Here is a 24,246-nt window from a genome sequence, read left to right as displayed (position 1 = left end):
TTTGTGGAATCATTTTCTGATAAATTTAACCAATTAAGTGGTAATAGTTGATCTGTTGGTAAATCCTTGATTATTTGTGGTTCATTAGATGTCCACTTTCGTAACTGAAATCCTGCTGATCCCATAGCAGCAATTAGTTCATTTTTCGAGTCAACCGCTTCCTTAATCGAATGACCACCAGCAAGAACATCATCGACATACAAATTTTGATGTATTATTCTTGCAGCTTGTGGGTACGTGTCTTTAATATCTTCTGCAAGTTGTACGAGAGTTCGAAGAGCTAAAAATGGCGCGCAATTGATTCCAAAAGTGACTGTAAGAAGTTCGTAATCTTCGATTGGGTCCAAGGGTGATTTTCTGAACAATATTCTTTGAAATCTTGTCTGATTTTTATTCAAAAGAATTTGTCTATACATTTGTGTAACATCTGCGTTGTAAACATATTTGTAAAATCGCCATTTTAATATTTGAATTACCAGATCTTGTTGAAGCATTGGCCCAGCATATAAATTGTCGTTAAGACTTCGTTTATTAGACGTCGGGCATGATGCGTTAAATACGACTCTAAGTTTTGTAGTCAGCCTGTCTGGTTTGATAACCGCATGGTGGGGTAAGTAGTAGTGTGGGGTCTGATTTATCTCTTCCGTTAAAAGTTTTCTCATATGTCCCAACTGTAAATACTCGAGTATGGTTTCATCATATGAGGCTTTGATTTCAGGAGATTTTGTAAGTTTTTTCTCCATTCTGAAAAATTGTGCAAGTGCTATGTTCCTTGAGTTTCCAAGCTCCTCGCAATTTTTAAATGGCAGGGTCACAACATATCTTCCTTCTTTGTTTCGCTTTGTTGTTTCAATGTAATTTTTCTCGCAAAAGTTGTCTTCCTCTGACCGCAAAATTCCTTTTGGGGGCTCTTCCACCTCCCAAAAACGTGTAATAATTTTTTCTATCGAAGTAGTGTTTAAAAGAGTTATGTTGTTGCGACTGAGTGTACTTTCTGGTATTGGCCCTCCAAGGATCCAACCAAATACCGTGTTTTGAGCTAGGAATGATCCTACTGCCTTCATAGGTGTGTTAATTTTGTAAATTAAGGGTCCTATATCCATCCCTATAAGTAGGTCGACGGGTTGGCTAATGTGAAACTTGGGATCTGCTAAGTTTAGACCTACAATATTTATGAATTTATTCTTCTCGATATTCTGTGATGGTAAATTTGATGGAAGGGTCTTAAGTACGGGTGCCCAAACATCGAGTTCAAATTTTGGCTCAAATCTAGAACGAAGGGTAAATAAACAAGATTTTGTGGATGTTTCTGAAACTGTTTGACTAAGGCCTGTAACGTGAACAAGGTTTCTCTTTGTAGGTAAATTCAATTTGTTTTTAATTTTTTCTGTTATGAACGTTGACTGTGATCCAGGGTCTATGATAGCTCTGGCATCGTATGATTGTCCTCGTGCTTCTATTTGTACGATAGCAGTAAAAAGCAGTGTTCCTCCAGGGTTATATTCGCAAGTTTTGTGGTCCTGAAGGGTCAAAGTTGTAATATTTGTTGGTTCTGTGGACTGTATGGTTGTTGTGAGCGCTGAAGCACTAGTACTAGGATGAACTTCATTCCTAACTATGTTTTGGGTCTCCGTTCCCTTATGTAGCATACTGTGGTGTCTCAAATTACACGTTCTACATCCAAAACGGCTCTTGCATTCTTTCACTCCATGGTTCGCGGATAAACAATTGTAGCAAAGATGGGATATTTTTACAACATGAATTCTGTCATTCACGTTTTTAGCGATAAATTGTGGACAATCTCGTATAAAATGGTTATTTTTGCAAATCTGGCACTTATTTTGAATTGGAGTCTTAGGTGGTTGAGAAACATTTGCATTATAATAAGATCCTACATTCTGTTTTTCGGATTTTTGATGGATATTTGTATGAAAACTATTTGAAAACTTCGATTTCTTTTCGAACTTGTTTTGATTTGTTTTCGAAAAATTTGGTTTGATGTTTCCTACAGACTCTAAAGTCTTAAATTTGTGGGTCAAAAATTTGTCAAATTCCTCCCATGATGGGAGGATCTTACAATCTCCAAGGGAATTTTCAAAGTCTTCTAAAAAGTGTCTTGGAAGTTTGCTGGAACAAAGATATATTAATATTGGGTCCCATCCTGAAACTTCCACCTTCAATGTGTCTAGTGTTTGTATGCAGCTATTTACTGTTCGCTGTAACTTCTGAATGCTGGAACTCGAGTCTGTGGTAACATGGGGCAACGTGAATAATATTTTCAGCTGCTCGTTCACCTGCATCCTTTGATTCTCGTACCTATCGATTAAATTTTTCCACGCTAACTCGAATCCATCATTTGTCAGTGGGACGTGACTTATAATTTCTCTGGCTTCGCCCGTTGTTTTTTGGGTCAAGTGAAAAAGTTTCTCCACATTGCTTAGTTTTGAGTTCTTTATGTATATTGCTGTAAATAAATCTCGAAATGTCGGCCAAACATTGTAACCTCCAGAGAAAGTGTCGGTGTCGCAGGGTGGTAACCTAGAAACTGGCGCAAATTCAACATCCGTACTCAATCTCTGCGCTATTTCGGATTCTCTTTTTGTTTTTTCTTCCTTTGCCTCCTTTTCTTCCTTTAGTGACTTTATTTGTCCATTAATAGCTCCAAACGCCTTTTTATATGAGTCGATCGCCTCCAAGTAGTGGGTCCTTAATTTATTCTTGTCGATTGGTTTTTCTCCTTCTTCTGGAACATAATCTCGGCATTCCATGTATGCGATTTTTACCTGTTCATAGAATGATTTTAATTCATCTCGTGATACTTCCAACGCATTTATGTCGTCATCAGCTTTAGCGATACATAAAATTGATGCATAATCCTGCATATCATTGACGCAGTTTAAAAATTTTTCGCGTTTGGTTTTATCCATCTTGTAGTCGAGAGGGTCTTACTTTATGGTAATTTTTTATTTCTCAAAAATGTTATAAAGTTGCCCAATGACGAGGACAAACTTTTTTTTGTGGGGTTATAACAAATTCAAAAAATTTTGACTTCTCAAAATTTTGACGTTATACTCCAACTGAGTTGATCAACGACAGTTAATATGTGTAAGTTGAAAATATTTGTTGTAATTACAATCGAGATTGGTAGAAGAGAAGAAAAATTATTTTTATCGACAGTTTTCCGAATGAAAGACGTAGAAAAATATTTTTTTCTAAGAAAAATTTAAAGTAGCGAAGCTTTTGAAATAAACAAAAATGTTTTTTTTTTTTTCAAAAATAATTATTTTTTTTGTAACCAGACCAATTGGGCTAAGAAAATTGAAGAATCCTTAAATCAGGAAGAACAACTTTTTTGTATTTTGAATCAAAATAGAAATGTTTGCTGGGTTGCCATGAGAGGAAACAGCTTAAATGTTTTAAATTGTAGCAGCAAAATAATAATGTAAGAAGTCACTTCGGTTTTTGTGAAGGGCCTTTTTTTCAAATCAACAAAAACTTTTTGTATCAGCGTATCCAAATTTCCAAAATTAATTTGAAAGAAAAAAATTATAAACAATTTTCTTTTAATATCAGGGTCAACAAAGTTTAGGATTATTTAAAAAATTGCCAATTAAAATTGCTTGTCCACCAAACAATGTGGTGATTTTTCCACAGTTTTTAATAAACAGAATAAAATAAAAATGTTTTAATCTGTTTTCTAATTAAATTGTGATGGGTTATCCTCGTATATGATTATTTATTGCGAAAAGAAAATTAATTTAAATTTAAACTTTGGGTCTTGAAAATTTTGTCTGAGTCAACAAAATCTCTGGACGCTGCGATGTATGTTCAAATATTTTTTGATGAGTTTTGCGAATACCATAAATGTTCAAAATTCATATATAATGTTTGTTAATAAAGGTAACCCATTTATAAATGTGTTATGGGCAAAAACAAAAATTTAAACTTTTTTGAGGTTATAAATTAGAGTTTTTTCCACCAACGGGATCAATGTAAATTTTTTTCAAAATGTAAATCAATATTATTCTTTCCGAAAATTTCCAATTGTTGTATATGGAAAATATAATATGGCGCTTATGTAAAGATTGCAAATAATTTTTTTTGTATTTTTCCAAAATGTTCAATTGTATGTGTTTTGTATGTTTGTGTAATTAAAGATTTTGTTTCCAGGCGCGATTTTTTTTTCAAAAAAATGGCGGGGGATATATTATTTGTTGGAAAAATATGCACACAAGCAAGGGTTTAGCGTTCCAAAAGAATACAAAAAAAAATTCCAAATTTTCCAATTTTTCCAAAAAATTATTTAGGTTATCTTTGTATTTGAAAAAGCACAGGGTCTTTCCAAATATGTTTTAGTCACTCCAATATTTCCAAATTTTCCAGTAAAAAAATTCTAGGTGTGTCTGTGTGTGTAAATGCGGACGTATTTGTGTATTCCCAAAAATCGCTAGGGTAGGGTCAACTTCAGTCCTTGATCCAACAAATTTTGTAAAAATGTGGGTCTTTTTCAAAGGGTGTCAAATTGTATCAAAATTAGAGATTATTCTTCAAAGGTACAGTGTCGGTGTCAATTTTCGCCGCACCCTGTATTCCTTTCTTTCGAATTCACTCTTCAAAACCAGAATCTCATTGGTACTCACTTTGTACGCTGGAATCTCTGATGTGCTTGTGTGTGTGTCTTGTTGTTTCTTCTTGGTTTGTCCACTATTGTATTCTTCTGTTTTGTGATGTTGCTGATTGTTGTTGTTGTGATTGTTTAATGTTTTTCTCACAGTTCTTTTTTTTTTTTTTTTTTGTATAAATTATTTTTTCTTATTTCTTTTTTAAATTTCCTTATTTTGTTTCTTTTTGTATTACTTTTTGTATATCCTTTGTTGTTCGTTTTCACTTTTATAATTAAACCACTTTTCAATTTTTTAGCACTTTTTATTAATTTAAAAAATCACTATCTGGCTCGACAGGATCATTTAATGTTTGGGGTTTTACCTCTGTTGATGCCAATTAAAAACTTTAATTTGTTATCTTTTAATTTTTAGAAAACTATACACAAATTAACTTTATTTATTTCATATATATACACTTTTTTATGTTAGGTAGATTTAAGTTCCAAAGATTTTTATTTATATTTAGGTTAAGTAATTCAATTCCAATGATAGTTTAAGATTTAGGTTAGGTAATTTATTTCCAATATTTTTATAGGGAAAGTGCAATATATAGTTTTACAATTTCTGGGAAGGTGCAATATGTAGGTTTTAATTTAGTTTTTATTCTAATCTTTGTTTTATTTTATTTATTTTTAGGCTAAGTTTTAATATTGTTTTGTGGTATAATTCAGTTGTTTTGTGTTATTTATTAATATCTGTAATTTCATGTGTGTGTGTGTAGTTTACTTTTATGTACAATCAATTTTTTTTGTTTTTGTAAAACTTAATTCGTAATTTTAACAATTTTTGTTTGTAAAATTCGTATGTGTATGACACTTTGTAATATTTTTCTTTTGTTTGTTTAATAATTTATGTATTTTGTAATTTTCTGTTTTATTTGTTTTATGTATGTATGTATGTTTGGTTTCACAAGAGGGGGGATCACGAAAACTTATTTTTCCTTTTCGGTTGCCAAAATTGAACTGCCCTTTCCAAAATCAAAGGGCAACAGAACCGGCAAAATATCATTTTGTTTTGTTTTTGTTTTGGTCAGCTGAATGTAGGGTCCGTTAGTTTTGTGTATGTGTGGGTACTTAAATAAAAGAAAACCCCACCGCCAACCACCATTTTTTGCCGCCGTTGTTAATTTTATTATTTACGCCGTTCATGTTTATGCGAACGCCGTTCATGGCATTGCCATAAACAACATCAATAAAGTATTCAAAATGTTATGACGAATTAATATGCTTCACAGATTCAGATTGGGCAGCAGATACAGCGGATCGAAAATCGTACAGTGGATTTATTATATTTCTGGCCGGTGGACCTATATCGTGGGAATCAAAAAAGCAGCATTCTGTATCTTTGAGTTCAATGGAAGCAGAATACGTCGCTTTGTGCCAAGGAACTAAAGAAGTTTCATTCCAAAGAAGCCTTCTTAATGAAATTGGACTAAATGAAAATACAAAGAAAGCTACCATCATTTTCTGTGACAATCAAGGTGCTCAATTTCTAGTCAAGAATCCCAGTGTACAAAAACGCAGTAAGCACATTGACATACGCTATCACTACGTGAGGGAGAAATATCAATCAAATGAAGTGGACGTTCAATATGTAGCAAGCTCTGAAAACGTAGCAGATATTTTAACCAAACCACTCACTAAAGAAAAGCATATAGCAGCATGTAAACTTTTAAAATTAAATATTGAATTTTAATTATCTTTAAAGTATTTGAGTTGAGGTAGAGTTTGTTGTATAAATTGAATATGAAACAACTCAACTACTTTTTACTATGTTTTATATCATTATATTATAGCATAGTAGGCCTTGAAAATATTTTATGTCATATTAATATTTTCAAGAAGAAATTTTTTCATTCTGTTTCAGTCATTCATACCATTGAGTTCAAATTATTTTTCTTTCAAATAAATGTTTTAAAAATTTTTCTAACTGAACTGAATCATCGGAATTTTTCTATAACACTATAAGGCGTGGATTTTTTAAAAATTATTTTTAAGGGCCTACTATAAGGCGTGGTTTTTTTAAAAATTATTTTTATGGGCCTACTATAAGGCGTGGATTTTTTAAAAATTATTTTTATGGGCCTACTATAAGGCGTGGATTTTTTAAAAATTATTTTTATGGGCCTACTATAAGGCGTGGATTTTTTAAAAATTATTTTTATGGGCCTACTATAAGGCGTGGATTTTTTAAAAATTATTTTTAAGGGCCTACTATAAGGCGTGGATTTTTTAAAAATTATTTTTAAGGGCCTACTATAAGGCGTGGATTTTTTAAAAATTATTTTTAAGGGCCTACTATAAGGCGTGGATTTTTTAAAAATTATTTTTAAGGGCCTACTATAAGGCGTGGATTTTTTAAAAATTATTTTTAAGGGCCTACTATAAGGCGTGGATTTTTTAAAAATTATTTTTAAGGGCCTACTATAAGGCGTGGATTTTTTAAAAATTATTTTTAAGGGCCTACTATAAGGCGTGGATTTTTTAAAAATTATTTTTAAGGGCCTACTATAAGGCGTGGATTTTTAAAAATTATTTTTAAGGGCCTACTATAAGGCGTGGATTTTTAAAAATTATTTTTAAGGGTCTCCCACACAAGGTGTGGATTTTTTAAATTTAATGTTTAAGGGCCTACTATAAGGCGTGGATTTTTTAAAAATTATTTTAAAGGGCCTACTATAAGGCGTGGATTTTTTAAAAATTTTTTTTAAGGGCCTACTATAAGGCGTGGATTTTTTAAAAATTATTTTTAAGGGCCTACTATAAGGCGTGGATTTTTTAAAAATTATTTTTAAGGGCCTACTATAAGGCGTGGATTTTTTAAAAATTATTTTAAAGGGCCTACTATAAGGCGTGGATTTTTTAAAATTTTTTTTTAAGGGCCTACTATAAGGCGTGGATTTTTTAAAAATTATTTTTAAGGGCCTACTATAAGGCGTGGATTTTTTAAAAATTATTTTTAAGGGCCTACTATAAGGCGTGGATTTTTTAAAAATTATTTTTAAGGGCCTACTATAAGGCGTGGATTTTTTAAAAATTATTTTTAAGGGCCTACTATAAGGCGTGGATTTTTTAAAAATTATTTTTATGGGCCTACTATAAGGCGTGGATTTTTTAAAAATTATTTTTATGGGCCTACTATAAGGCGTGGATTTTTTAAAAATTATTTTTAAGGGCCTACTATAAGGCGTGGATTTTTTAAAAATTATTTTTAAGGGCCTACTATAAGGCGTGGATTTTTTAAAAATTATTTTTATGGGCCTACTATAAGGCGTGGATTTTTTAAAAATTATTTTTAAGGGCCTACTATAAGGCGTGGATTTTTTAAAAATTATTTTTAAGGGCCTACTATAAGGCGTGGATTTTTTAAAAATTATTTTTATGGGCCTACTATAAGGCGTGGATTTTTTAAAAATTATTTTTAAGGGCCTACTATAAGGCGTGGATTTTTTAAAAATTATTTTTAAGGGCCTACTATAAGGCGTGGATTTTTTAAAAATTATTTTTATGGGCCTACTATAAGGCGTGGATTTTTTAAAAATTATTTTTATGGGCCTACTATAAGGCGTGGATTTTTTAAAAATTAGTTTTAAGGGCCTACTATAAGGCGTGGATTTTTTAAAAATTATTTTTATGGGCCTACTATAAGGCGTGGATTTTTTAAAAATTATTTTTATGGGCCTACTACAAGGCGTGGATTTTTTAAAAATTATTTTTAAGGGCCTACTATAAGGCGTGGATTTTTTAAAAATTATTTTTAAGGGCCTACTATAAGGCGTGGATTTTTTAAAAATTATTTTTAAGGGCCTACTATAAGGCGTGGATTTTTTAAAAATTATTTTTAAGGGCCTACTATAAAGCGTGTATTTTTTAAAAATTATTTTTAAGGGCCTACTATAAGGCGTGGATTTTTTAAAAATTATTTTTAAGGGTCTAACAACAGGGCGAGGATTTTTTAAAAATTATTTTTAAGGGTCTAACAACAGGGCGAGGATTTTTTAAAAATTATTGTTAAGGGTCTCATTTTTTTATTTCTCTCCAATTTCAGGTCGAACAATTTTATTCACGTCAATTTCAAGATCGTGAAGATGGCCTGGTACGCCTACGCAATTTCCTCAAGGGTCAGGAAACGGAAACCCCAGCACCTGGCGGTGGCGGCACGGCCAATACCGAAAATACTGCCGGCCCGAATAAGGTCGCCCGTAGCGCTGCCTTCCTTCTACATCGTGCCGTACGTGATGCTGTCTATTCGGTATTTAATCAGGCCACCGAAACGGTGCGTGTTCTCTTCTTGGAATATGTACCCGGACGGGTGTCACAAAGCGAGGTGGCTCGTTGTGTTGATCGCCTCTTGCCCGAATTGTTGGCCAAGTCAGGCGACCCTTCGGCGCGAATACACACCTTGGCCCAACACACCATTCTCAGTATGGCTTCGTGCCCCGAAGTGGCTGAACAACATTTGGTTGCGCCAGCCCTGTCACGGACCGTTAGCTCGGGTACCCATCCCCGTCTGGCCCTGAGTCGTATGCAAATGTTGGAACAGCTGGTGCTCAGCCAGGGTATTAGCACCGATAAACATAGCGGTCTGACATGTCGTGCCCTCTCGGAATGCGGCTGTTCGGGTATACATCATCCTGCGGAGCCGGTGCGTAAGGTAGCCGAACGGATACTTTTACTGGTGTACAAAGTGAATCCACGACTGGTGCGCAAACAGCTACCGCCCGATGATGATATAACGCGGCGTAATCTGCTGTATCGCCAGCTATTCACCGAGTTCGATAAATTAGATTTGGAGAGGAAGACAGAAATGTTGGAGGCGAATAAATATGCGGCGGGTCATAGTTCGAGTGATCCGCAGTCACCACCCTCAAATCGTAGTGCTGTGGAGCATTTGCAGTTGGGTGGAGGGGGAGGGGGTGGAGCGGCTAGTGGTGGCAGCTCGGATAGTCGTGCCAGTCCCTATGGATTTTCATGTAAATCACCTGATAATTCTCAATCCAGTCCAATGCGTCGTTCCGAAACGAGGATTCTGAAAAGTCGTAGTGGTCAGACATTGGCCGCTCAGGGCAATCAACCAGGCACAAGTAATGGTTATAATAGTGGCGGCAGCAGTAGTCGGGATAATGCGAAATGTAATGGCAAGCAACAGTATAATGAGCTGCTGAAAAGGTCCATGATATCCGCCAGTAGTTCGAGAAAAAATTCCAATTCTAATTCGAATTCTGAATCGTTTGAAGAGGCGGCCGATGTGATGTAAGTGAAGGGTGGGGGGAGGTTGGAAACTACAGAATATTATTTTAATAAAAAATGGGTATTTTTCCAGATCCTGTCCATTCTGTGATTGGTCCTCACAGAGCGGCGATCCCGCCCAGCTGGATCGGCACTATTGGAAATCATGCCCATTTTTGACGAAATGTCCCCAATGTAGTCAGGTATTGGAGGTGGCTGCCTTAAATTATCATTTGACAAGTAAGTTTGGGAAACCAATTTGAAAAAATTGAAAAAAAAAAAAATAAAATTAAATTAAAAAAAATGTAAATTAAAAAAAAATAAATTAAAAAAAATAAAATTTTTGGAAAAAAATGAAAAATTTTTGGAAAAAAATTTAACATTTTTAGAAAAAAAAAATAGTTTCTTATATCCAAAATTTTTGCATACATGACAAATTGGAATTTATTTTTGAAAAAAAAATTATTTTTTATTTTAAAAAAAAAATTAATTAAAAAAAAAATATTTTGAAAAAAAAATTAAATTAAATTAAAAATTAAATTATCATTTGACAAGTAAGTTTGGGAAACCAATTAAAAAAATTGAAAAAAAAATTAAAATTAAATTAAAAAAAATTTAAATTAAAAAAAAAAATTAAAATTTTTGGAAAAAATTTAAAATTTTTAAGTAAAAAAAAAATAGTTTCTTATATCCAATTTTTTTGCATACATGACAAATTAGAATTTATTTTTGAAAAAATAAAATAAAATTTTTTCAAAAAAAAAAAAAAATATTAAAAAAAATTATTTTGAAAAAAATTAATTTTTTTTATATTTTTCCAGAGGAATGTGAGGTTAAGGACAACTACATCATGTGTGAAAGATGTACGGAATCGGTGCACAAACAGCTCTATGATCTGCATCAAATGGAGGACTATTGTAGAGGTGTGTATGAATTCTCAAAAAAAAAATGTTTAAATCAAAATAATTTAAAAAAAAATTAAAAATTATTTCCAGAATTAAAAACCGGTGCCGCCCGTTGCCCACTGTGCCACGATGATGTCCATTTGCCATTGGATGGCGGTTGGAAGCTACATTTGTTGAGTGCCTCCGGTTGTCCTGGCAATACAAGAAGACGTTCCAAAAAATCCACATCCTCATCATAAATCTCTGAAGGGGACAAAAGAGAGGGGGAGAGAATGCGAGAAAGAGAAACCAGAGAGTGATAGAGATCTTGAAATAATGCAGGGAAACCATGGGAACTGGTGCCCTTGCTTACATTGTTCTCTTTTTGTAAGACATTTCATATGGCGGTTTCTCCTTCACTCTCCTCTCTTTTTGCACACCACTATCTTGAAATGACTTGTCCTAAAATACTCGCTCATTTTGTTTGTTTTGTTGTTTCTTTTCCTCGAAATAATCACAAACACTCTCACACACACACACATTGTCCACTATCTGCCTTTTTAAGATATATAAAACATGTATGTGTTACTTATATAAGAAAACAAAGAAAAAAAAATCAAATAAGGAAAATTAAAAAAAAATAAAAACAACAACAACAACAAAGAGCATAACAACAAAGAGAGAAAAAATGTTGGTCAACAAAAAATAAGGGAAAAAATTATTTAAAAAATTAAAAATTACTAAAAAAATTAATCAAAAAAATTCAACTATTTGAGAGCTCGTAAGTGGACATGTTTATGCTCGCTCTTCTTTTTTAGGGATCTTACAATTTAAGCACACCTTTTAATAAAAAATCAAATAAAACATAAAAAAATTAAAAAAAAAGTTGAACTAAAAATAATACAAAAATTAATAAAAAAAAATAAAAAAAAAATTTAATGAGGAAAAAAACTGAAAATAAAAATTTGTATTATTTTTTTTTTCAGTTTTTTCATTAATAAAAAAAATAAAAAATTAAATGAAATGAAAAAAATTGATCTAAAATAATACAAAAAACAAATTAATAAAAAATTAAAATAAATATTTTTAATAAAAAATACAAACGAAACTTAAAAAAAATATATATAAAAATTAATAAAAAAATAAAAAATTTTAATAAAAATATCGAATGAAAGTTAAAAAAATAATCTTAAAATAATACAAAAATTAATAAAAAATTAAATGAAACTAAAAAATGGAAAAATAAATATAAAAATAATACAAAAATTATTAAAAAAAAAATAAAAAAAATTAAAAAAAATATCTAAAAATAATACTAAAAATTAAAAATAAAAAAATAGCAATTAAAAATCACGGAAATAAAATAAAATCTTGTCTTAAGCTGTTATAAGACTTTTGCAGAATTTTTCAGAGCTTAAAAAAAATAAAAATAATAAACAAATATTTCCAAAAACCGGATATAAGAAACTAATGATTTTTTTTTTTTTTTGCATAAATATTCCATTTTTATAGGAAATTTTATTAATTTAAAAATGTTTTTTAAATCTAAAAAAGAAAATTTTTGATTTTTTTATGTCTTATGTCTTATGTCTTTTTTTTTTTTTTTTTTTTTTGAAAAAATTTTCTGTTTCTTACAACAGAATTTTTGACTACTTTTCGATATGCGAAAATCCAAAAGTTTTTTATAACCGGTTTTTTGTGGAAAAAAAATTGATAAAAAATATTTATACACAACTTTCTATTGATTGATAGAATATAGAGATAGCCATTACAAAATTATGAGTTATTTCGAGACATATAATTTAAAAATTTTCAAATCAAAGAGCACAATCTGACATGGCAAAAAAAAAAAAAATACTGAGACTGGGATCAATGGATTTTTGGTTTGAAGAAAATTCAAAACTAAAAACAATTTTTGTTAAAAAACATTTTTATTATTTTTTATTATAATTATTAAAATGTATTAGTAAAAATTTAAAAAAGTTTTTTTTTTTTCATTTTGAAATTGTTCTTAGTTTCTTATAGGCGAAATTTTGCAATATTAACTAAATTTGACTTCATTTTGAGCAATAAAATCATAAAATCCCATAAAAATTTTGAAAAAATTCATTGTTTCTTATATCCGAATTTTTGCTAAAAAATTTATCATTGAAATTTTGAAAACAAAATATTTTTTTTTTTAATTTTTTGAAATTTTTCATAGTTGCTTATAAGTGAATTTTTGCTATATTCTCAAAATTCGTCGTCATTTCGAATCGAAAGTGTCGCAACACATCATATAATCCCATATAAATTGAAAAAAAAAATTGAAAAATCTCATAGTTTCTTATAACCGAATTTTTGTTGAAGGAACTCCAAAACTAAAAAAAAAATGTTGAAAGAATTTTTATTATTGTTTTTAAATATTTTTTAAATTTCTTATTAAAAATTTAAAAAAATATATATTTTTTTTCAAAAAATTTTGAAAATATATATATATATATATATATATATATTTCGCTTATAAGCGAAATTTTGCTATATTAAGAAAATTCGTGGTCATTTCGAACGGGAAATGTCATAAGAAATCATTAAATTTCATAAAAATTTAAAAATTTTGAAAAATTTCATAGTTTCTTATATCCGATTTTTTGTTGAAGGAACTCCAAAACTAAAAAAAAATTGTTGGAAGAATTTTTATTATTTTTTTTAAATATTATTTAAATTTCTTATTAAAAATTTGAAAAAAAATATTTTTTTTAAAAAAAATTTTGAAATTGTTCATAGTTCCTTATAAGCGAAATTTTGAAATAGTAACAAAATTCGTCGTCATTTCGAACCGAAAATGTCATAAAAAATCATAAAATTTATTAAAAACTGAAATTTTTTGAAAATTTTCATAGTTTCTTATATCCGAATTTTTGCATATACGACAAATTACACTTAATTTAAACTTTGTTTCGAACCATAAATCATAAAAACTAAAATTTTTTTAAATATTCCATAACAATTTTGAAAAATTTCATAGTTTCTTATATCCGAATTTTTGCATATTTGGCAAATTAGACTTGATTTAGAATTTGTTTCGAACAGAATATGTCATAGAACATCATAAAATCCCATAAAAACTGAAAATTTTCGAAAAAAATCTCATAGTTTCTTATAACCGAATTTTTGCATATTTGACAAATTTGACTTAATTTTGTACACAAAATGTTCTAAATAAACATGGTAACACATAAAAATGAAAATTCTTGAAAAAAAAATTGTTTCTTATATCCGAAATTTTTAAATTTTTTGAAATTTTTCATATTTTTTAAAAAGGAAATTTTGCTATATTGACATTTGACTTCATTTTCAGTAACAAATGCCATAAAAAATCATTAAAATCTCATAAAAATTGAAAAATTTTGAAAAATCTCAGAAAATGTCATAAGAACAGATTTTTTTTTTTTTTGAAAAATCCCATAAAAATTTTGAATAATCTCAGAGTTTCTTATAACCGATGTTTTGCATATTTGACAAATTACATGTGATTTAGATTTTTTTTCGAACAGCAAATGTCATAAAATTTAATCAAATTTGAAATTTTTCGAAAAATTTTGAAAAATCTCAAAGTTTTTCATATCCGAATTTTTGCATATTTGACAAATTTGACTTGATTTAGACATTGTTTCGAACAGCAAATGTCATAAGAAATCTTAAAACTTCATAAAAACTGAAAATTTTTGAAAAATTTTCATAAATATTGACAAATATTGCATAGTTTCTTATAACCGAATTCTTGCATACTTGAAAAATAAGACTTGATTTAGCCTTTGTTACGAACAGCAAATGTCAAACACAATCATAAAATCCCATTAAAATTTCAAAAGTCTCATTGTTTCTTATATCCGAATTTTTGCATACTTGACAAATAGGACTTGATTTAGACCAGCAAATATCATAAGAAATCACAAAACTTCATAAAAATTGAAAATTTTTTAAAAATCTCATAGTTTCTTATATCCGAATTTTTGCAAAATTTGGCAAATTTGACTTGATTTTGTACCTAAAATGTTCTACATTATCACAGAAACACATAAGAAGTGAATATTTTCGAAAAAAATAGTTGTTTCTTATAAGCGAAATTTTGTTAATATGAAAAAAACGCTTATAACAAACTAAGAAACTCGATTTTTTGTGCAAATTTTTGAAAAATCATTAAATAGTATGTACCGTCTCATTATTTTATGACAAAAATACTCAAAAAATTAAAATTTTTCCCCTAAAGTCACCAGCTCCTTATATCCGGTTTTTTATTTTTTTTTCATAATTTTGTATAAAAAATCTTATAAAAATGCATATTTTTATATAAGAAATTAAACTATAGTGAAAATAATCTCTACTTTGGGTATATATATATAATTATTGTTTCTTATATCCGAAATTTTCGCTTTTTCAAAAATTTTTGTCACAAAATTAACAGAGAAAATTATAAGTTTTCATTAAATAAAAGAAAATGTTGAAAAATCCATAGTTTCTTATAAAAAATTTAAAGTTTTAGAAAAAAAACCGCTTATAAGAAACTCGAATTTGTTGTGCAAATTTTTAAAAAATTATCAATTATTTATATACTTGTACACAATTTTTCTGCAAAAATTCCAAAAATGTAGAAATTTCCCCCAAAATCACTAGTTTCTTATATCCGTTTTTCATAATTTGGTATAAAAAACCTTATAAAAATTCATATTTTTTATATAAGAAATGTGCTTGTACATAATTTTTTCTGCCATAACTCCAAAAATCACTAGTTTCTTATATCCGATTTTTTCTAATTTTTATTATTTTCACTACTAAATGTCTTGAGACCCTCTAAAAATAATTTTTTCCACTTCAGTTTCAGTATTTATTTCACTCTGGCCATGTCAGATTTTTTTCCAAACCAAACTAAACCAAAATAAAGAGCTCAGCCAAACAAAACCAAACATGATACTAAAAATTAAAAAAAAATGAATAAATAAATAATATTAATATATAAAAATTAAGTTTTATACATTTATATATACATAATATAGAGAACACACACACACATACTATATAATTTATTTGATATAATATAAATGATATGCTTATATACTGATTGATATACCTTGTCAAACAAATTCCTATGTTAAATTTTTTTTTTAAATATTAAATAATTTTTTTTTATTTTTTTAATATTACTATTTTGTTACTATACCATGTTCCTATTTAGTTTGGTTATGCAAATAATATTTTATTAAATAATAATTTATTTTTTAATAAAAAAAAAATAATAATTTTAATTAGTTTTAAAAAAAATTCCACCATTTTCTCATGGCAAAAACAAACCACGGATTTGCCAATTTAAATTAAACAAACTAAGCTTGCCAACTATACTATAATACCATTTTGATTTGTTTGGCAACACCAACAAGTCACCTGCACATGGCTTTCTAGTGTTGCCAACACCAAATAAATGTATCATCACTCATAACAACGGCATCACCACCAACTACTGCATTGCTTGCAATAGAATTGCCATCATTTGTAATTGTAATTTTATATAGTTGGCAACTCGAATCATCATCATTATTATGTATTGTCAATTAATTTAAAAGAGAAGAGAACTCTCATTGTTATCCTTTTTAGCTTTAGTTCATCCACTCAAATAAAAAAAAATGTCATCTCAAAGAAAAAAATAGTTAAACGTCCGTTACATCTAACCCCTCCACAATTAAAAAAATAAAAATAAACAACAATTATTAGTAAATTAATTATTACAACAACAACAACAACAACCAAACAAAATACAATTAAATTGTAGTTGACAAAGAAACAAAAAAAAACAACAAATAAATAATTCCGTATAAAGAACGATATGGAAAATTTATTAAAAACAAATCGGTTTTTATTTTGGGGAACAATTTAAAGACGAATATTACTCACTTAGATGGCTTGTGACAGAACTTACATTCCATAAGCCGGGCTTAGAAAAGATTTCCAGGCGCGTCGGTCTTTTGAGCAGTTCCAATTTGAAAGACCATTTTCGGCGATATTGTCTTCGATTTGATCTTTCTAACGTATTCCTGGCCTTCCCCTTCTGCGCGAACCATCTTTCATAGACGAGCTGAAGGGAGTCTCTTTCATAGACGAGCTGAAGGGAGTCTCTTTCATAGACGAGCTGAAGGGAGTCTCTTTCATAGGCGAGCTGAAGGGAGTCTCTTTCATAGGCGAGCTGAAGGGAGTCTCTTTCATAGGCGAGCTGAAGGGAGTCTCTTTCATAGACGAGCTGATGGGGGGAGTCGCTTTCATAGACGAGCTGATGGGGGGAGTCGCTTTCATAGACGAGCTGATGGGGGGAGTCGCTTTCATAGACGAGCTGATGGGGGGAGTCGCTCTCATAGACGAGCTGATGGGGGGAGTCGCTCTCATAGACGAGCTGATGGGGGGAGTCGCTTTCATAGACGAGCTGATGGGGGGAGTCGCTTTCATAGACGAGCTGATGGGGGGAGTCGCTTTCATAGACGAGCTGAAGGGAGTCTCTTTCATAGACGAGCTGAAGGGAGTCTCTTTCATAGACGAGCTGAAGGGAGTCTCTTTCATAGACGAGCTGAAGGGAGCCTCTTTCATAGACGAGCTGAAGGGAGCCTCTTTCATAGACGAGCTGAAGGGAGTCTCTTTCATAGACGAGCTGAAGGGAGTCTCTTTCATAGACGAGCTGAAGGGAGTCTCTTTCATAGACGAGCTGATTGGGGGTCTTTTATAGACGACCTGATTGGGGGTCTTTCATAGACGAGCTGATTGGGGGTCTTTCATAGCTGAAGGGAGTCTTTCCTTTCATAGACGAGCTGTAGGGAGTCTTTCCTTTCATAGACGAGCTGTAGGGAGTCTTTCCTTTCATAGACGAGCTGTAGGGAGTCTTTCCTTTCATAGACGAGCTGTAGGGAGTCTTTCCTTTCATTGACGAGCTGTAGGGAGTCTTTCCTTTCATAGACGAGCTGTAGGGAGTCTTTCCTTTCATAGACGAGCTGTAGGGAGTCTTCCCTTTCATAGACGAGCTGTAGGGAGTCTTTCATAGACGAGCTGTAGGGAGTCTTTCATAGACGAGCTGTAGGGAGTCTTTCATAGACGAGCTGTAGGGAGTCTCTTTCATAGACGAGCTGAAGGGAGTCTTTTTCATAGACGAGCTGAAGGGAGTCTATCATAGACGAGCTGAAGGGAGTCTCTTTCATAGACGAGCTGAAGGGAGTCTCTTTCATAGACGAGCTGAAGGGAGTCTCCTTCATAGACGAGTTGAAGGGAGTCTCTTTCACAGACGAGCTGAAGGGAGTCTCTTTCACAGACGAGCTGAAGGGAGTCTCTTTCACAGACGAGCTGAAGGGAGTCTCTTCCATAGACGAACTGAAGGGACTCTCTTCCATAGACGAACTGAAGGGAGTCTCTTCCATAGACGAGCTGAAGGGAGTCTCTTCCATAGACGAACTGAAGGGAGTCTCTTCCATAGACGAGCTGAAGGGAGTCTCTTCCATGTAGGGAGTCTTTCCTTTCATAGACGAGCTGTAGGGAGTCTTTCCTTTCATAGACGAGCTGAAGGGAGTCTTTCATAGACGACCTGAAGGGAGTCTTTCATAGACGAGCTGAAAGGGAGTCTTTCATAGACGACCTGAAAGGGAGTCTTTCATACACGACCTGAAAGGGAGTCTTTCATAGACGAGGAAGAAGGGAGTCTTTCATAGACGAGCTGAAAGGGAGTCTTTCATAGACGAGCTGAAAGGGAGTCTTTCATAGACGAGCTGATTGGGGGTCTTTCATAGACGAACTGAAGGGACTCTTTCACAGACGAACTGAAGGGAGTCTTTCACAGACGAGCTGAAAGGGAGTCTTTCATAGACGAGCTGAAGGGAGTCTTTCATAGACGAGCTGAAGGGTTCACTTTTATAGGCCTTCTGGACTGGGGCATCTTCATCCATTCTCACAACATAACTAGCCAAAGTAGTCGCTGCAGCTCAATACGTCTAACAATGTCGATGTCCGAGAATAGCTGGTACAACTCATGGTTCATCCGACGGCGATATTCGTCACCGTCAACGCTGATCGGCCCATAGATCTTTCGGAGAATTTTTCTCTCAAACACTCCATGAGCTGCCTCATCTGCTTGCGTAAATACCCATGCTTCAGATCCATATAACAACACGGGTAGTATCAGCGTCTTGTAGAGTGTGAGTTTGGTCTGACGGGAGGTGGCCTTGCTTTTGAGTTGTTTGCTCAGACCATATTAGCATCGGTTGGCCATCACTATCTTTCTCCGAATCTCCAAACTGATGTCATTCGTTTTATTTATGGCGGTACCAAGGTATATAAAATCGTTGACTACCTCGAAACTGTAGTTCTCAAGTTCCACAGTGGGTCCGAGTCTACTGGACGTCTTGTGCGTTAATACCATCAGCTTGGTCTTCTCGCCATTTACTGCCAGACCCCCACTTTGGCAGACTCCTTTTCAATTTCTTCTCGCAATGTTCGACCAATTATGTCGATGTCATCGGCGTAGGCGAGTAACATGTGTTGTTTGTTGTACAGAGTGCCATTTCTGTTCACTTTTGCCTCTCGTATGACCTTTTCCAGCAAGATGTTAAAAAGTTCACACGACAAACTATCACCTTGTCTGAAACCTCGTTCGGTATTAAAGGGCTCCGAGAGGTCCTTCCGACATTAACTTCTGCTGCTTGTGCCTGTTAAAGTTAACCTGCATAGCCGAATTAATTTTGCAGGAATGCCAAACGCTTTATACACCTCTGAACGGATAGGGCTGTCGAATGCGGCTTTATAGTTGACGAAGAGGTGGTATGTGTCGATGTGTTTTTCGTGGGTTTTTTTCCAGGAATTGGCGTAGAGTGAAAATCTGGTCAATGGTGGATTTGTCAGGTCTGAAGCCACATGAGTATGGTCCAATAATGTCATTGACCATTGGCTTCAGTAGTCCACACAGTACGCACTTTATATGCGATGGGAAGGAAACTTATTCCTCTATAATTGGCACATATCGTCTTGTCTCCTTTTTTGTGCACGGGACGCAGGATGCTGAGGTTCCAAAGGAAGGCCAAGAATACGTTGGAAAGATCAAGTCGAAGACAACAGCGCCGAAAATGGTCTTTCAAATTGGAAAAACTGCGCAAAAGACCGACGCGCCTGGAAATCTTTTCTAAGCTCGGCTTATAGAACGAAGTTCTGCCACAAGCCAGCTAAGTAAGTAAATATGCTTAGGAAACGGTGTTGCATGAATCTTTCCAACCATACATGTCTTACAGGGATCTACAACCAACGAATCATTCAATTTCATACAAGACATTTTTGTAAAGGTCCATTCTCAGGTGGGGATTTTTTGAAAAATATTTGTGAAATAAAACACAATTGTATCCTGTGATCTATGGTGGTATCTATTATTAAAACTTCTACATCTACAACTGTGCCCTAAGGTGCTGAATTCAAAATTGAAGGCTGCAGGTTAAGAATATCCTTATACTTCCTTGATGGCCCCAAGTAGGGTAATAAAAGAAAAGGCCGTCTTGAAAATCTGCAAGAGAATAATAATACAATTTTAAATACTTTTTTAGGTGCTGATTAATGGACCTACAAAAACCAATAAATTCCGATTGATAATGAAATACAATCCCGTCAACGAAGTCTCTTTTTGGGTCCTTAACAGCGGCAGCAGCATCAGCTTCTTTTCCGATGGATACATTTTCTCCCAGGGCATTGCCATATAGATGTCATCAGAAAGCATGTCGTTCTGCGGAATCGAATTAAACAGAAATGAATCTCAAATTAATTTTCAGAACTTCGATTTTTGATCCTCCCTCTGCCCCCCTCACCACATTTTTCAACTTCTCCCCCCCGAAACAATAGATCATCAGCTGCATTGTTATGGCCGCCGAGGCAACAAAATGAAATGGTATATTGGCGAAGTTCTCATCATTTGCCAGCGAATAGAGTAGAAAACATATCTGCAGACAGCTCATCGATATTTCACCCCAAAGAATTTCACCATAGAGGCGATTTAAATCTTCAACAAATTTCAATGTACGTATTGATTTTTTAAACTCCCCACCTTCGGGTGAACCTTAAAAAAATATTTTTATAAAATCCTTACCATGGACCAAAAGGTCCTTCCGACATTAACTTCTGCTGCTTGTGCCTGTTAAAGTTAACCTGCATAGCCGAATTAATTTTGCAGGAATGCCAAACGCTTTATACACCTCTGAACGGATAGGGCTGTCGAATGCGGCTTTATAGTTGACGAAGAGGTGGTATGTGTCGATGTGTTTTTCGTGGGTTTTTTTCCAGGAATTGGCGTAGAGTGAAAATCTGGTCAATGGTGGATTTGTCAGGTCTGAAGCCACATGAGTATGGTCCAATAATGTCATTGACCATTGGCTTCAGTAGTCCACACAGTACGCACTTTATATGCGATGGGAAGGAAACTTATTCCTCTATAATTGGCACATATCGTCTTGTCTCCTTTTTTGTGCACGGGACGCAGGATGCTGAGGTTCCAAAGGAAGGCCAAGAATACGTTGGAAAGATCAAGTCGAAGACAACAGCGCCGAAAATGGTCTTTCAAATTGGAAAAACTGCGCAAAAGACCGACGCGCCTGGAAATCTTTTCTAAGCTCGGCTTATAGAACGAAGTTCTGCCACAAGCCAGCTAAGTAAGTAAATATGCTTAGGAAACGGTGTTGCATGAATCTTTCCAACCATACATGTCTTACAGGGATCTACAACCAACGAATCATTCAATTTCATACAAGACATTTTTGTAAAGGTCCATTCTCAGGTGGGGATTTTTTGAAAAATATTTGTGAAATAAAACACAATTGTATCCTGTGATCTATGGTGGTATCTATTATTAAAACTTCTACATCTACAACTGTGCCCTAAGGTGCTGAATTCAAAATTGAAGGCTGCAGGTTAAGAATATCCTTATACTTCCTTGATGGCCCCAAGTAGGGTAATAAAAGAAAAGGCCGTCTTGAAAATCTGCAAGAGAATAATAATACAATTTTAAATACTTTTTTAGGTGCTGATTAATGGACCTACAAAAACCAATAAATTCCGATTGATAATGAAATACAATCCCGTCAACGAAGTCTCTTTTTGGGTCCTTAACAGCGGCAGCAGCATCAGCTTCTTTTCCGATGGATACATTTTCTCCCAGGGCATTGCCATATAGATGTCATCAGAAAGCATGTCGTTCTGCGGAATCGAATTAAACAGAAATGAATCTCAAATTAATTTTCAGAACTTCGATTTTTGATCCTCCCTCTGCCCCCCTCACCACATTTTTCAACTTCTCCCCCCGAAACAATAGATCATCAGCTGCATTGTTATGGCCGCCGAGGCAACAAAATGAAATGGTATATTGGCGAAGTTCTCATCATTTGCCAGCGAATAGAGTAGAAAACATATCTGCAGACAGCTCATCGATATTTCACCCCAAAGAATTTCACCATAGAGGCGATTTAAATCTTCAACAAATTTCAATGTACGTATTGATTTTTTAAACTCCCCACCTTCGGGTGAACCTTAAAAAAATATTTTTATAAAATCCTTACCATGGACCAAAAAAAAATATTTCTAAAAAATCCCACCCTGGAATGGACCCTGAAAAAATTATTTAAATAAAATTCCCAACTTACTCCACCTGAAATGGCAATCTTAGATTAACACCCATCCCTTGAAAATATTCATAGAGTAGAAAAATCCAGGGTATAACAGCAACACAGGTCACGGCGGCCCAACAGGCATAGAAATAGCCCAAGGCAATTAATTTGCCATTGCGATTTTCCGATAGCCATTTTTCATATTCCATGGCATTGACTGGAAGAAGAAAAAATACACCCACAAATTTCTTGGATATAAAATCTCATCCTCCCCCACCCTTACTCCATACTCACCACCCCTGCTTAGAATATTCATATCCCATATTAATTTCAACATCTCTTCACCCTTGAGGATAATAAGCGAAACTTTAAAGGTTAACAAGATACACTGATTAAACATGGACAACGAGGCTGTGATCGCATCAATATCCGTAATACTATGTATGACGAAATTTCCGAATCCATATTGCATATAAAAAGTACACAACATATTGAAGGCGAATTTCCAAACGGACTTCAGTAATCCCCGGCGTCGTCCCGTTGTTACACCAATATCCAAACCTAAGGTCATAAAGGCCCCATACTGTACACTTAAATATTCCAAATTTTGTCTATCCGCAACGGACATTTTCAGGTCACTTCAGTTGGGAATTTAAAATACAACTCAAATGCCTGCTTGGCATTCGTACGCATATTTTTTTTCAGGATAATTTCGATTATTTAAGAATTCATATTCAAATTATTTGGATAGTTGGTTTGTTGTTGTTGCATTACCAATGTTAGCTAAATTGCACCTGCAAAATTAATCGCTTGACACTTTTCGCACATGGCGAAAATTATCGAGAAAAAGGACAATTAAATTTTAAAAATTAAGAAGATTCATAGGGGTGGATCTTTTAAAAATATTTTTTCCAAGTCCATCCTTAGGCGTGGATTCTTTAAAAATATTTTTCCTTGTGTAGGGGAGACTGGGGCACCTTCGGCATCGGGGCACCTTCGGCAATCGCGTTTTCGATATGAAGCTCTCACCGTACATCACTAGTTTCGATACAGAAGTATCGGATATCGAAATAGATAACTGACACAAAGTTTGAAATTTCTAGCTAATAAGCTTATTTAGATACATGGGTTTTTGTATTTTTATAGATGTTTCTGTAATATTTCAATTCCATTTCGTAAGTATTTCGTGTATAAAAATTTTTAAGGTAATATTATTACAAAGTGGTTAACTACGATGTGTATTATTATATAAATATTTAAAAATATATTTTTTTTACAAAACTGATCAAAAAAATGAGAAAAACTATAAAAAGTACATTCGGGGTACATTCGGCATTTTAAAGTGGGGCACATTCGGCCATTTACAGATTGTGCAATATTATTTCCTTAAAATGTTTTTGAGTTTGTCTTTAAAACTAATCCTTTAATATGGTTCGTTTTTTGTATTGACGAAAATGCGATAGAAAACCCCTATTTCTGATGGTGTGTGCGACCTTGAGATGTAAACGTCCGCCGCGAGAAAATAAAGTCCTATAATTCAAACATTGTGTGGCGTATTAAAACCAAATAGAGCCTTTAGGGGATCAGAATTTCAACCAGACTGATAGCGATGACAAATACCCGGCTATGACTATGGCGCCGAATGTGCCCCATCAAACGCCGAAGCTAACCCGGGTTGGGGCACATTCGGCGAATTTGACTTTTTTATAAAACTGTAAAATTTTTTAACTTACACTATTTTTTTATATCTTTTTGGTACTATTTTTTATAATTAAGTGTCAGAGGACAATAATCAGCCATAAAGTTTTTATATATGTTGAATATGTACTGA

General features: G+C 33.0%; 2 protein-coding genes across 2 annotated transcripts; one reads left to right on the top strand and one right to left on the bottom strand.

Moving 5' to 3' along the window:
• The first annotated feature begins 6,017 nt into the window (after window positions 1-6,017).
• On the top strand, window positions 6,018-11,036 carry LOC133334426 (centrosomal protein of 104 kDa-like). The gene is made up of 5 exons (XM_061542722.1): window positions 6,018-6,215; window positions 8,712-9,916; window positions 9,987-10,132; window positions 10,714-10,815; window positions 10,888-11,036. Exons 1-5 carry the CDS (start codon window positions 6,018-6,020, stop codon window positions 11,034-11,036), a joined length of 1,800 nt encoding a protein of 599 aa, XP_061398706.1.
• A 9,236-nt stretch (window positions 11,037-20,272) lies between these two features.
• On the bottom strand, window positions 20,273-21,567 carry LOC133334425 (odorant receptor 1a-like). The gene is made up of 4 exons (XM_061542721.1): window positions 21,516-21,567; window positions 20,628-20,875; window positions 20,390-20,545; window positions 20,273-20,329 (listed from the first exon to the last, which is right to left on the bottom strand). Exons 1-4 carry the CDS (start codon window positions 21,565-21,567, stop codon window positions 20,273-20,275), a joined length of 513 nt encoding a protein of 170 aa, XP_061398705.1.
• Between the last annotated feature and the right edge of the window lie 2,679 nt (window positions 21,568-24,246).

This window comes from Musca vetustissima, unplaced genomic scaffold (assembly GCF_032173495.1).
Source record: "Musca vetustissima isolate MV318-11 ecotype Yass unplaced genomic scaffold, APGP_CSIRO_Mvet_v1 utg2404, whole genome shotgun sequence".
NCBI lineage: Eukaryota > Metazoa > Arthropoda > Insecta > Diptera > Muscidae > Musca > Musca vetustissima.
This window is presented reverse-complemented; position numbering and strand designations above follow the sequence as displayed.

What these genes read in the sequence shown, in the direction of transcription:
- LOC133334426 (XM_061542722.1), top strand. Translation starts at nt 6,018, where the DNA reads ATGGAAGCAGAATACGTCGCTTTGTGCCAAGGAACTAAAGAAGTTTCA. An exon ending in TTGACATACGCTATCACTAC is followed by an intron (nt 6,216 to 8,711) that starts GTGAGGGAGAAA and finishes CTCCAATTTCAG; the next exon opens with GTCGAACAATTTTATTCACG. An exon ending in CTTAAATTATCATTTGACAA is followed by an intron (nt 10,133 to 10,713) that starts GTAAGTTTGGGA and finishes ATATTTTTCCAG; the next exon opens with AGGAATGTGAGGTTAAGGAC.
- LOC133334425 (XM_061542721.1), bottom strand. Translation starts at nt 21,567, where the DNA reads ATGTCTTGTATGAAATTGAATGATTCGTTGGTTGTAGATCCCTGTAAG. An exon ending in TGTAGATCCCTGTAAGACAT is followed by an intron (nt 20,876 to 21,515) that starts GTATGGTTGGAA and finishes TATTTTTTTAAG; the next exon opens with GTTCACCCGAAGGTGGGGAG. An exon ending in GGGAGAAGTTGAAAAATGTG is followed by an intron (nt 20,546 to 20,627) that starts GTGAGGGGGGCA and finishes TCGATTCCGCAG; the next exon opens with AACGACATGCTTTCTGATGA.